The sequence below is a fragment of the Lepidochelys olivacea genome (genome assembly GCF_965140295.1).
Source record: "Lepidochelys olivacea isolate rLepOli2 genome assembly, chromosome: 1".
NCBI classification, from domain to species: Eukaryota; Metazoa; Chordata; order Testudines; family Cheloniidae; genus Lepidochelys; species Lepidochelys olivacea.
The window spans coordinates 63,411,437-63,426,289 of record NC_140411.1 but is presented as its reverse complement, the minus strand read 5'-3'; the positions used below and the strand labels follow the sequence as shown (position 1 = coordinate 63,426,289).

The following is a 14,853-nucleotide window of genomic DNA, read 5'->3' as shown; positions in this document are numbered from 1 at the left end:
GCCCGCAGCTCAGAGCTGCAAGGTCCTCCTGTCACCTACGACTTGGAGCTGCGGGATCTCCCTGCAACACAGCAGCTGGGAGCTGTGGAAGGGGCCCATGGTGGCCAGGAGCTGCAGGGTACCCCCACCGCCTGCAGTGGCTTGACGTTCCCAGGGCCCCCAATGCTGTAGACTGAAGTCACGGAGGTCTCTGGAAGTCATAGATTCCAAGACTTCTGCGACCTCCGTGAAAAAATCATAGCCTTAGTTATTACTACTAAATTATTTTCTTCAGACTTGGTACAAAGTAGCAGTTTCCAAACATTCTTAAGAAAAAGGTCTTGGAGCATTGTGCTGGTGTTGGCTCCTGCTTAGCAGCAAGACAGAGTTAGCACATCAACAGTTACTTTCTTTGTTATATAGCTCTTGGCAGTATACCATTTGGCTCGGTTCTTCTGGGCTTTTGTTTCATTTTTTTGACAAACATAGTTAGCAATTCGTATACTGTTTGTTTCCCAATGCATCAAATAAGGAGAGGTAATGAAAACCTTATTTCAAGTTGGTTACACAGAAAAACAGTAGCCTTGATCCTTCCAGTCTCCCAGCAAGGGACTCTTTTGCAACCTTCCAAAAGCTGTGACTTACTTAGAGTCAGGAACTTAATTTTCTTCTGAATAATATGCCCTATGTCCCGTTTAGACTTGGAGACTACAAGAAGCTTGATCCAAAAGGGTAAATGCCTTGATTGTCATTTAGGGTACATCTACACCCCAACAAAAGACCTGTACTGCAACACGCTGGGTCAGCTGACTTGGGCTGGTGGGGCTCAGGTTCCCAGGCCTAAAACGTCCAGTGTAAATGTTCAGATGTGGGCTGGCGTCTGGGCTCTGAAACCCTGTGAGGGGGGGTGGATCTCAGGGCTCCATCCCAAGCCTGAATGTTTATACCACTATTTTTAACCCCAGGAGGCCAACTCAAATGACCTGGGCCCTGAGACTTGGTGCCATGAGTTTTTTTATTGCAGTTTAGTCAAACCCAGAAAGTCAGGTTTAATTATCTATGGAATCGTCAAAAAATATATTTGGTTCTCCAATTACATCTAAAGCTGACTATCAAACTTGTTTTAAAATTTTCAGTAGACAATATTATGAGGTCCAAATTCTCCCCTTAGTAAGGCCTGATCTAAAGTCTATTGAAGTCAATGTGCAAAGCCTTCTACTGGCAATTTAGATAGGCCCTGATTCAAATCCTAGTGAAGCCAATGGAAGGCTTTCTCATCAATTCAATCCTTCTTGATGCCAATGAGGGTTCCACAGGTGTATAACCAAGGGAAAAAATTGGCCCCTATCCAAATGTGTTTGTCCAACTAAATATGACAGTGCGAGTGTGCTATTCATATAAATGATAGTAGGGACCCTCACTTCCTAACAAGCATGGCCAAGAATATTTCAGTGATCATCTGACCAATTGCCATGACACTGTAGTCATGGTTTCCTTTCACAAATGGATCCTAAATAGAGCTGTAGAAAATTTGGCTGTTCCATTTTGCATGAACCATCATCCAGTTCTGGTTCACCTGGGTTGATACTCCTGAGTTTTGCTTTGAATTTTCGATTTAATGGACCCCCAAAACTCAAAGTGCAAGCCAAAAATGCCAAATGGTGCCTAGTCTTTCTTGATATGATGCCAGGCCATGGAGTATGCCTTCCCAAAACTCTAGAGCTTGACTGGCAACTCAAACCAAGTTCTCCAAAAATATTTGCAAATGACTGTGAACCGTAAGTTGATTTTGAAAGAAATTTAAAAAACGTTTATCTCCATGGGGTTTTCACCCTCCCCATACATACATGGGATCACATCCCCATCTTTGCTGTCATGTAGCCAAGTTGTACATATTTAACTTTTTTCTAAGGTCAGTCAAGGGGAAGGAGTGAGCTGCAAGAAAAGACATAATTACAATTTTGGATTGCCCTTCTAGTTCTCTGTGCAAGCTTGTGTTTTAGGAATGCCTCTGAAGGTTGTGAACTAGAGAGGTTTTTCTTTAGACTATAGAAATGCTGTCAAAAATAGTGTTATTGTGGGGAACTCTCTTTTTCCCTTCTTTTAATGGAGTGGGGCTTTTTTTCCCCCAAACAAAATTTCTCCAAAACATTTAAGGTCATTTCTGAGGAGCACCAGTAAATTTGCCTCTTCACCTGGTATTCTTGTGTTTGAACGAAAACCGCTGCTGGATGGCTCAGGAGACTGATAATAGCCTAATGAGTGATACATTTGTAGGTTGCTGGTTCAAATCTAGCCCTGATTGATTGTGACTAAGAGTTATAACTCACAAATGTTATATGGCATCAAAGCAGTGCAAAGTGAATACAAATGGCTCCCTGGTCTGTAATTTGCACAAATTGGGCAAAGATTTAATGGGCCTAGAAAGAAGATGACTGTCTCATCACTACAAGTGATTGCTGCATGTCTTGGATGGGGCAGTGTTAGAATCTTGAACTGCTGTTGCCTACCCTATTTTGTGGGTAAACACTAACTGGGTGGGTAACAGGACCATCAATCCGGCATCTGTCAGAGGCAGTAAATTCACTTTAGAAAAATCCCCGCTGCTGAGCCACCATCTGGCTTCATTTTTATCAGTGTGTTTTACTGTCTTTAATAGACTTTGCTAAATCTCCTCATTAAACAATTCCTGCCTTGTTCTTTGGATAAGCAATTCCGATAAACAATTCAACAGTGGGCAAGTGGGTCTAGGACTACTGATTTGGTACAATAATCCACTAGTCATTTGTCGCCGGAGACCAGAGTTCAAATGCTGATCTGATCACAGATGAGTTTATTGTCTCCACCCAACCACATTTATGTGCATGAGAACATGACCACTTTCAGAGAGTGTGGTTAAGAGAGGCCCAGGAACAGCAACTCATAAAGGATGAGCACTGGAAAAGCTGTGAGATACTTGTACAAGCCCTGACTGAATGTCTGGCTACTAGTCACCTCTTAGGTGAGCAATTTATTCATTTACTAACCTTTGCAAAAGAAATTTTTTTAGTATGTTAACAAAGTATCACTTGAACCTAGCAAAGAACTATAGAATCTTTGGGTTTTCTTACAACAGCAGCTGCCTGCGTATTGGAAGCTATGCAGATCCGTTCATCTCTGGGATGGGGCTAACTCTGGAAAGGTTTTGGAATGTTCACATTTGGGAGGAATCATAGAAAGGCCAGAGGCCCAGACCCTCAGTGGCATTTAGGCAACAAACTCCCATTGATTACAATGGAGTTAGGTGCCTAAATACCGTTGAGGAACTAAGCCAGTTACTGAATTAAACTAAATTTATAAATAGTACCCAGTGCACACATATGGAGAGAAACACACACAAATTCAGTCAATACAGATATACTTTGTAAGAAATGTTATCAAGGGAAAAAGTCTACTCTCCTGGCCCCTTTTAGTTCATTGTAGACTTCAGAGTTGACCTCATTTGGCTGTAGTTTTTGTTTTCTTTTTGGACAGAGTGCCAGGATTTTGACAGATTCCCTCTGGTCTCTATTTTTAATCCCATTTTCTGGTGTTTCACTGCTGTGCTTCCTTTCCTCTTACACCGACTGTTCTACGTTTTCTCTTGTGGCAAGCGAATAGGCTTTTAACATCAGCAATCAGCACTATAGAGTGTAGGAGTTCTCCTTCCTTCGCCCCAAATAGGAAAGAAAATCAAACATACTCACCAGGGAATAAGAAGTAAACCACTCGTGGGACCAATCTGTAAAATCTTCAGCATAAGATTTCTCACACTAGAATGGGTTTTCAGTGGAACAGCCTAGCAGACCTGGCTAACTATATAATGCTCTATCGGATGTGTGTGTGGCTTTGTCCAGACTAGTATTTCAAGGGGTGCTAGCTGAAATTTGTTAGGGTTTGTCTACATGGGGAAACTGACCAGCACAACTATTCCAGAGTAACTATTCTACCATGGACCTTCTGGAAGAGCTCCCCATGCAGACACTCTTATTTTCAGACAGCTATAGTACTTTAAATTCAAACTCTACCCCATTTCAGAATAACTTCCTTTTATAAACAATCTCTTCGCTAACTTGTTCTAAAGAACACATTTTGAAACGCTAATGTAGACAAGGCAGTCTAGACTTTAACACCCTAGGGCTTAACACAATCCACTTAGCATGAGTTAAAGGTAGTGTGCCTTGTTTACATAAGACTTTTAAAAGGCATTAATTGGAATGCATTAGCTGACATGTGCTAACAACAAGCATTTTAATCCTAGCCTAGATAAGGCTTGTGCTATTTCATTCCTAGAAGTACCTGAGATGACCAACTAATATTCTCTGATGCTCAAGATTCAATTACCCCTTTCTTGGCATATGTAACTGAAAATACCATGCCATTATCTAGCCCTTTTAATAGAGTACAAATCCTGAAGGCCATTCTTAGCCCTTACACAGGCAAAACTAACGTTGGCTTCAGGAGAAATTCAGTCTACACATGCATATTGTTCAGGGGAATAATGTATGCTCAGTCAAATACGCGAGATGACCTAATAGCTATTTCTTTGAATTACACTATTGACATTTGTGAAAAGATGCTAGTTTCTTAAGAATAAGAGACAGAAGAGTAGTAGGAGTAAGGAGATGAGTTTTTACCTCTGTAACGCATTGGTGAAATACTGAGTACAGTTCTGGTGTCCATATTTTTAAAATGATGTTGAAAAATTGGAGAGGGGCCAGAAAAGAGCCACAAAAATGATTTGAGGGCTGGAGAAAATGCATTACAGTGAAAGACTGAAAGAGCTCAATTTATTTAATCAAAAAGAAGAGTGAGAGGTGACTTGATTAGAGTGTGTAAGTAAAGGGCTCTTTAATCTAGCAGAGAAAGGCATAAGGGGAACAAGTGGCTGGAAACTGAAGCCAGACAAATTCCAATTAGAAATTAGACATACTTTTTTTACGGTGAGGTTGATTATCTGCTGGAACAGCCTACCAAGGGGAGTGGTGGATTCTCCAGCGTTTGATGGCTTCTGGAATATATGCTTTAGCCAAACTCTCGCCCATCCACCCTGTGAGGAGCTGGCTTTCACTCTCAGGCTGTGGAGAAATTCAGCCCAAATCTACCCACTGTGGTATCTCCATTTCCCCCATCATCACACAGCCATGAATGGATTTAGTCTAGGAGGCAGGGTCAGCATTAGCCCCATTTGGCATGTGGGATCGAGGGCACACAGAGGTGAAGTGACTTTCCCAAGGCTAAGCAGGGAGTCTGTGGCAAAGCAGACAATCAAACCCAGAACACCTGAGCCCGAGGCCTGTGCCTTAACCACTAGGCAACCTTCCCACACAAGGAGGGGGAACCTCCTCTGCCACTTTGAGTGTGTGGGTGGGAGCAGGCACTGGACAGAGCCACCAGGAGATGGGGAGCAGAGAGAGATGGGAAAAAGGACATGGGTGGGAAGCAAGAAGAGGGGAACATCAGGAAGGGGAGCAAGGACTTAGGGAAGAAACAAGAGAAAGGAAAAGGGGCAGGGAGAGCGAAAGGAAGGGAGAGGAGAAAGGGGCAGGGAGAGGGGAAAGATGCTCCACTGCTTGTCCCTCCCATCCACCTTCTTCCCACAGCCATCAGTGGCCCTCAGCTCCCAAACAGGGCCTAAGCAGCTGTGAAGCCCAGAGCAAACATAATGTCTTCAAACTGGGATGTTAGTGAAGACAGCTTGTAGCTGAGTGTAATGATTTTACTATACATTCATGATAATGTAATGATATATTTCATTACTATTTTAATAATGATTACATTGTTACAATGCCAATGATAGACACACATTCAATACCAGAATATGAAAGATGTGTATAAATATGCTGAAAATTGCCAGTTTTGGGGGGAGGCTGAGCTCCCCCCCCAAACACACACACCTCGCCTTCAAGACAGGCGAGGCAGAAAGGAGTGAGCAGTGGGCAGGAGATGCTCAGGGGAAAGGACGTAAGGGGAGGGGGCAGAGCGGGGGCAGGAAGAGGTGGAGTGGGGCAGAGTGAGGGCAGGGCCTTGGGGAAGGGGGCGGAGCCGGGATGGGGCACCCACTGGCAAAAACCAATGTGTGTAGTTGGGATTATTTTTTCTTTGCACTTATCAATGCTGAATTTCATCTGCCATTTTCTTGTCCAGTCACCCAGTTTAGTGAGATGCCTATCTTTGCAGTCAGCTTTGGATTTAACTATTGCATAATTTTGTATCCGCTGCAAACTTTGCCACATTACCTTTCACTCTCTTTGCAGATCATTGCTGAATACACTGAACAGCACAGGTCCCAGTACAGATCTTGTGGGGCCTCTCTCCATTGTGAAAACTGACCATTTATTCCTACCCTTTGGTTCTTATCTTTTAACCAGATATTGATTCAGGCGAGGACCTTATCCCATGACTGCTTACTTTGCTTAAGAGCATTTGGTGAGGGACCGTGTGAAAAATCCAAGTGCACTATGGGTATGACTACAATGCAGCTAAACACCTGCGGCTGGCCCATGCCAGCTGACACAGGCTCACAGGGCTTGGACTCAGGGGCTGTTTAATTGCAGTGTAGACATTCGGGCTCAGGCTGCAGCCTGGGCTTTAGGACCCTGCGAGGTGGGAAGGTCCCAGAGCCCGGGCTGCAGCCCAAGACTGAACATCTACACTGCACTTAAACAGCCCCCTAAGCTTGAGTCCTATAGGCCAATCAGGCAGAGTGGTATTTGAACCTATGTCTCCCACATCCCAGTGAGTACTCAAACTATTAGGTATAAATTGTGTGGGGGAGGAGAGTCACCACCACTGTGACCCAAGTACATCTTAATGCCAACTGGCAAGGGGTTAACAGGAATGGCCTGATTCTGGTATGAATATTCTGGTTGACTAAAGAATATCATGTGAGGTCTTAAATAGAAGCTGGGTGGGGGGTTGTCTCATTGCTAACATTGTGAAATGTATGTACAGATACTATGGAAGGAGTTAGGTGTATATATACTGCAAATATGTTTGAGGGTCTGTATCAAGGCACAGGTGAAAAACAGGTTGCCCTCCGGGAAGGAGATAAGATAGGTATAGCTCTCTGGTGGGATGTAAATGAAGCTTTGCAAGCTAACACAATGGATGTCCATTTACATACAAAGTCAGATGTTAACAAAGAGCTCTGAAATTAACGGGGAAACAGCACATATGGAAAACAAACCATGGAGGTTATCCTGTCTCTGAGTACAGACAACAAACTTCAGGAGTATATGTAGCCAGCCCATCCCGCCGCCCATCCAGCACTTAGGAAGTAGATGGGTAGTGCATTTACATTAATAAAAATGGGCTCTCGGCCAATCTTGATTGAAAATATTGCAATGTTTGGATGAGCTAATCGTCTTTAGGGCATTAACTGGCTTAGTCTCTAGAAAAGTGCGTTATGATGTTTGATATGTAACCATTTGGTTTCAATATCCTTCCTATCTCCTGACTCTCAAGACTTTGATAATAAACTTGTTCTTGTTTGCACTATAACTATATCTCAGTGCTGTGGTGTTAAGCAAAGTGCTAGTCCTGAGCTGAATCTTACAAGCTGGTGTGTATACTGGTCCTTTAGGAACAGGAAGCTTGTTAGTTCTGTCAGCAGCCAAAGCCAGGGGCTGGTTATCACAGGGGAATGCTTCAAAGGGACTCAGGGGTTGGAGGACACCTATTGATAGCCTGCAAGACAAAGTGAGGGTTGGTGAAGCCCAGAAGAGAGTGCTTGAGGTGCTAGCGGGGGGAGAGGGGGGAGGGAGGCGGGTGTCACAGTGTGACTCACAGTTCTGGGTACCACAAGAGACATCACAATCACTTTCCTCCATGCTTTTTTATGAGAAAGGACTGACCTGGCCTAGCTGCCAAAGTCTAGGAGAGCGAGTTCATGGCTGAGAATCCCAAATGGAAGAAGTGCTCCAGCCTGCAGTTAGGCACCCTAACTCCATTTGAGGAACATGGCATTTCCTATTGGCTAGCTTAGATGGCATCCTGCTCAGCTTGCTGGTGTCTGTGAATCCAATTTTTAGGTGCTTAACTCTGCCCATGCATTGTACAGGAGCCTGGCTGCTTAGCTCAGGGCTGTGAATGCCACTATGTGGCAGGGTGCCTAATATTTAGGCATTGCAATGCCAAGGTCCCCTTTGTGAAGCTAGCCTTTGGGGGACAAAATTAGGGCAATATCGGTAGGCATCCCCACACTGTTGTGCACAATGGAAGAGGAAAAAAGCAGATATTATGCCACTGCATAGAAAATAGCTGGTAAAAGCCACATACGCAACAAGCTATCAAACAACTAGATGCATCTGTGACACTCCCATTTCAGGCATGAGAAGGGTAGCATATGATAAATAAGAGCCAGTCATACAGCTGACTAGGGATACTAATGGAAGTGCAAAAAAGATCAGCACAGGACATTTTTTTACTATAGAAATCTTTATGCTCAAAACTATTATTGATTAAAAAGGGGAAAAATTACATGACTACAATTTTGAGTTAGTTAAACAATCTCAAATGCTTTTGCATAAGTGTTTTCAGCTTTAGACTGCATAATATTTACTGTACATGAAAACCAAATGTAGTGTGGCTTTGTATGGGATGTTCACTAAATCTGAGCCTAGCTATTCCTAAGTGAGTATGATGGCATGGGAGTTGAGAACATGAAAGTTAAGTCTGAGATACACATTTCATTAAACAATTGGGTTTCACTATGCAACAGCGCATGAGTTCACATTAGAAAAACACAGTGTGGCAGGGGATAATACAGTTTTCAGTAAACAAGCTCATGCTCAAATAAATTGGTTAGTCTCTAAGGTGCCACAAGTACTCCTTTTCTTTTTTCGAATACAGACTAACACGGCTGTTACTCTGAAACAAATACTTTGTTAGTGTAAAATGCACTTCATTTTCAAGTGGGCACTTTGTACTCTGCCTCAAGCACCAAGGTTGCATCGTAGCTGCACAACAAAACACTGCAAAATGTGAAATGTATGGCTTTGTTTTTGCAAAAAGAACAGGAGGACTTGTGGCACCTTAGAGACTAACCAATTTATTTGAGCATAAGCTTTCGTGAGCTACAGCTCACTTCATCGGATGCATCTGCTGTAGCTCACGAAAGCTTATGCTCAAATAAATTGGTTAGTCGCTAAGGTGCCACAAGTCCTCCTTTTCTTTTTGCGAATACAGACTAACACGGCTGTTATTCTGAAACCTGGCTTTGTTTTTGTTTGTTTAAATACCTTGCTGCTTGGCTAGATATGTTTAAAACAAAATGAAATCTGTTCAGTTTGTAAAAGCACAATCTTCACCTTGGAGCTTCCTTTGGTGCTAATTTTAATTCCTTTGATTTAATCTAATATTACAGTCTCTTCTTTGATTCAGTACTCAACACATTTCATCGGGAGGTTTGCAATAGCTGGCTTTGGTGGAAGGAGGGCAAACAGTGACGGACACCTTTTGGATTTGTAACAATTCAGAAACATCAGAAGAACAACTTGTAAAAATAATCTGGTAGAAGTCAAATTTATTGAAAAAAAATTAATATATTTGCTATAAAATCCTTAACAGTAATGAACTGAATATTTATTTTGATGCATAAACCTGAATGTTACATACCAAATACAATACAGTAACACTGGTTTCTTTTTTATTTACACATTTATGAAAATTGATATGCAACCCATGTTAAAGGAACTTATAATGAGGAATAGTTACATTAGAAAAATAATATTCTTGATAAAGCATTCTCGAGGAGTCCAATCACATTTTCAGGCCTCTTTCAATAAGGCAAAAATCCCTGGAACAGCATAAAACGTAATTTACAAAAGACAATAACTGTTCAGACACATCTTCAAGTTTTCTTTTGGGATAATTTTTCTCACTGTACAATTACTTACTTAATGGAAAGACTTTCAGGAACATAACGTAATGATTTCTGCTATATATTACATATACATTGCTGTAGCTTAGCAACCATAACTAGGCAATCTTTTCCCTTATCCATTTGCTCAGTGAGCTATTCTTAGATGTAGCATGTTAATATCTTGACATCGTTATGACTGTCTTCAGTGGTATCTTCAGTTTTCATAGGTCACATTTTAAAATATTTTATATTTTTATTTTTAGGAACTGGTGCACAACCACATTTCCACTCACAAGAGAACGTCACAAATGTAACTAAAATTAGGCTTGGATAACTCTGAAAATGTACGTCCGTGTGCCAAAACCAAATTTCATACTTTAATACTTTGTAACCCTGCCATGCTTTAGGAATTCTTCTTCTGCATACCTCTTTACTATTCACAGTCAGGTAGTTTTAATTCCTTCAAAGGCACAAAACTTCCACCTCTTTTCCAATGTTGCTCCTACACCAGTGAACTCTTGTTTAAACATGCGTGGCAATCTCATCAAAAGCATTTCTATTTCATTTGCAGAGATCTGTGAAAGAGAGGGAAAAGCAAAAATACAGTGAGAAACAATTGGGTTATATTTAAGAAATAGGAAATTTAGAGAATACACGTAGAAGAAACATTTTCTAGGTCAACTAAAAATCCCAGCATTTCTTTTTGAGAGTTTATAACATTTTATGCCATCTACAGATAGATCCATATTCCCACTATGGTATAGAATCATTGAAATGTAGGGCTGGAAGGGACCTCAGGAGGTCATCAAGTCCAGCTCCCTGCGCTGAGGCAGGACCAAGGAAACCTAGACCATCCCAGAACCTGTTCTTCAACTTCTTATCCAACCTGTTCTTCAACTTCCAGTGAGGGGATTCCAGCAGCCTATTCCAGAGCGTAACTACCCTTGTAGTTAGAAAGTTTTTCCTAATATCCAAATCTCCCTTGCTGCAGATTAAGCCCATTGCTTCTTGTCCTAGTTCAGTGGCCTCCTACTCAGTTTAGACATTTCTCAGAAATTCAGTTCTGGAAGAAATATTACTTGGGGTAGGGTCAGGGAAGGATAGGTTGTGCCTGCCCTTTGTACCATTGGGCCTGGAAGAGGAAGCATGAAGGGGACTTGCATAGTCACCAGAGCTCCTCGAAGAGAATCCCACACAGTACAGACGAGTATAGCAGCTAGCCTGCCCTTAAAGACAATGCAGTCTACTGAACTTCCACCATTGTTCCTCCTCCCATCACATAATCCCTCCTCCTACTCCTAAATGGCCTATCTTCGCCAATGGGGTTCTGGACAGCACCTTGTTCATGGCCACAAGCTAGTAGAAAGCGCATGGAATGCTCCCTATATTGCATGTGGAGAATCGTCCACACCCTCTGGTATTACCCAAAATCTATGCCATGGTAAGCTATGACATCCAGACACTGAATCTGATTCTGAGCTCATTCACCCTATTTATACATCACTATCTGCAGTTATTTCTGATGTGCACAGGTGGAAGTGAGAACAAACTCAACCATATTATCAGCTTGTTTGCAGAAATGCTCTAAGATGCAGTAGATACATGCTAATCAGGCAGCGTTGCCCTCTCTATTATGGGACTGTCCTATAAATAAACCCTGCAGCTTTGTACTAAATTAATGGTATGCTAGTGGTCAGCCCTTTTGTTAACATTAACTCCATACATCTGAATCTCCTGACTCTAACACAAATGTAAATTCCCTGCAGCATGGGTCTTGCTTTTTGTACCTGGACTGGCATTATAAAAGAACAACAATATATAACCGGAAGAGATACCACTGCTAGGCTGTTATCATTGCATAACATTTACTTTAGTCTCTCTAAGAAGTGTATATACTTTAACTGGTCTTGAGGTTCAGCACTCTAATTTTCTTCAAAAAAACATAAAATATTAATTTTACTTTTTGGTTTCCACATTTTTGATTAAATAAGCCTTCCTTGGTAAAGGTTTGGTTGGTCACTTTCAGCTAAGCTAAAATGTAGAAGCAGTATTTAAAATAGTTTACTTCATAAACTATGGTTAAATTTAACAGGTAACCATTAAGGGCCAGATTGCACTGAACCCTGTGTGGGCATGCAAGTGGTGTGCGAGGACAGGGCCACAGTCCTGGTCCCTGAGCTCTCTTGAGCACAAGGACTCTACAGGGCTAATGGTCACAGTGGGCCAGGGCCTTCTCCACACAGAGCTGGTGTGATCCTGTATGATTGAAATATTACCATTTATGTCATTAATATTGCCACTGTTAGACAATTACACCAAACTGTATACAAAGTATGTCATGTAAGGTATCAATGGAAAAGTTACAATTTATCAAATATGATTATCCTGTTTGTATGCATGTATCATCTGTGTGTCTAAAGTTATGAATATTGACTATGTACCAGTATTTCAAATGTGTTTGCTCCTATAGTAACACCGAGAAGGAAGGTTAATCCAGTCTAGCCAGCACATTGTGAATAGCCCATTCAAGTTGATGGCCCATTAAAGAACACGTAACTCTCACAATGGGCCATAGAAGCACCCGGTGAGCCTTCCTGTGGATGCTTTAACCAGAATATGGGTAATGGTTGCTCCTATCAAAGCATGCAAGTGCATGTGACTTGCTCATATGACCCTGGACTCCATCTTGTGCCTGTTATTTTCCACAAACTAAGACTCAGAGCAGTCCCTCCACATGGGAGAGGGTATAAAGGACCCTGAAAGCATCACCATTTTGTCTCTTTCCTGCTCTGATCTTTGGACTATGGATTTACACTAAAAGGAGCATATTGACTATAGACTGAGGACCTTCCAATCTTTTGGAAGTTCCAAGAGACTTTGCAAGCCATAAATCTGTAACATCACTGTTACAAACCTGATCCAAGAACTTTGCAATGATTGTATGTATATGATTTCTTTGACCATTTTAACTCTCTCCTCTTTCTTTTCTCTTATAAATAAGCCATTAGATATTAGATACTAAAGGATTGGCAACAGCATGATTATTGGGTAAGATCTGAGTTATATACTGACCTGGCTATGTGGCTGATCTCTTGGGATTAGAGGACCCTATATGTGATGAAATTGGTTTTCAGTAACCACTCATCATAGAGTCCAGTGTCTGGGTGGTGAAACAAGGGCTGGAATGCCTAAGGAGACTGCATTTCTGACTTCTTGTTAACCAGTGTGGTGAGACAGAAGTTTACTTTTGTTACTGGCTTGGTATAATTTAATAATGGAATAACCACCAGTTTGGGGTGAGTCTGCCCTATTTCTCAGCTGTTTGTCATGAACCTGGCATTCTCAGCTGTGACCCACTGAGGCACAGTGACAGCTGGTCCCCTGCAGGTTAAGAGCTCTATGGTACACTGCCTGAGATTTGGCAGCAGTCCCAGAGCTCTAGGAGGCATTGTTTCTGCCTCCATGTCACTCAAAATCTTTGTACATTTGGTGAGCTATGTGAGCAGGTCACCTCAGTCAAGTTTCTAGTAGGAAAGATGTGCCCATCATCACCCAAAAAACAAAAATCACCACGACAGTGGTTCCCTTACAGAATCAGCGAAGAGGCCAAAAACAGAATGACCATGGAAACTGTTCCATCTTGGTCCTCCAGGTGTCTATTCTGGGTCAGTGGTAAGGCACATGGTATGGGAGAAAATAAAATCTGAATAGACAAGAATAATTAATAAGGTAAAATATGTATTTTAAAAAATGAAAATGGGCAAAAATAAATTAAAATTACATTAGAATAGTGAAGTGCAGTATAAATTCAGCTTCTTTCCCTCAGATACCACCAATAAAATAGACGCCATAAGAACAGCCGTACTGGGTCAGACCAATGGTCCATCTAGCCCAGTATCCTGTCTTCTGACAGTGGCCAATGCCAGGTGCTTCATAGGGAATGAACAGAACATGGCAATTTATTGGGTGATCCATCCCATCGTCCAGTCCCACTTCTGGGCACTCAAAAAACTGGGGCTCTCAAAACCTGCTGTCCCCCCTGATCACTCTGCTTGTATTCTGTCCCACTTCTTCCCACCATTGGTCTTTGTCTTTTTAGACTGTAAACTCCTTGTGTAGAGTGGTTGTGTCTTCCTGTGTGTTTGTACAGCATTTAGCCCAAAGGAGCTTGAATACTGATGGGGGCCTCTGGGCACGATCATAATACAAAAAATAATGGGAAAATGTGTACTGCTGCTGCTTCCTGCGCAATAGATTTGTTATTCACAGCAGTATCCTCCAGTTCTGTGGACAACAGGTTTATTACAAATCTATTTACTAACACTCCTAGCACACGACTATGGGAGTATTGTTCATTTTCAAAGCACTTTACCAACAGGAAGTACACAAATTAAGCCTCACCACACCACCCCAGCAAGATAAGAAAATATTAGCCATAACCCTTTATTTTTCCAAAGGGGAGACTGAGGCAGAGTTTAAGTGATTTGCAGAAAAGTGCCAGAGAGAGTCAGTGTAAGGGCCAATCAATCTACAGCCAAAACGAAATTTGCTACATATTTTTCTTACTTCTCATCAGAGTAATTGATAACAAGTTACTTTTGGGTAACGTGTGAATTGCACAGTGAGGCTGCAGCCAACCTGGGTACTATGACATGATCATTCCTGCTTAGGTTAGTAATGACAAGGTATCCATGGAAAGTAAATGAAATTAATCTTTGAGATTACATCTCAGGATCACGTTATTAAAAAGTAATTGGTTACTACTGTCAGTCACTTCAGAAGTAAGCTCATCCGGCCAAATCCTGCAGTCCACATTTATTATCTAGCACTGATGTAGCCCTGCAAATTTAAACAGCCCTTTACAGAAAGGGAGAGAGATGAAGGTCCATTCCATGAGGAGTTTACAACCTAAGTGTCTGACCCTGCCACCCTTACTCGTGTGAATGCTCCCAGTGAAGTCCATGAGACAATTTGTGTGAGCAAAGGTTGCA

At 41.9% G+C, this 14,853-nt stretch overlaps 1 protein-coding gene across 14 annotated transcripts in view; it reads right to left on the bottom strand.

Annotated features, from left to right (window-relative positions):
- Nucleotides 1-9,596: 9,596 nt before the first annotated feature.
- The window catches only part of ENOX1 (ecto-NOX disulfide-thiol exchanger 1), a 509,722-nt gene continuing 504,465 nt past the window's right edge, over nucleotides 9,597-14,853 (bottom strand). For 9 of the 14 annotated variants that reach the window (XM_084617817.1, XM_084617816.1, XM_084617819.1 and 6 more), the window contains one exon: nucleotides 9,598-10,437. In XM_084617817.1, the coding sequence (XP_084473943.1) occupies nucleotides 10,306-10,437 (132 nt within the window). In that variant the 3' untranslated portion in view covers nucleotides 9,598-10,305. Of the gene's footprint in view, nucleotides 10,438-14,853 lie in introns of all 14 variants that reach the window. The other 5 variants (XM_084617813.1, XM_084617811.1, XM_084617810.1 and 2 more) reach the window with 1 other exon arrangement.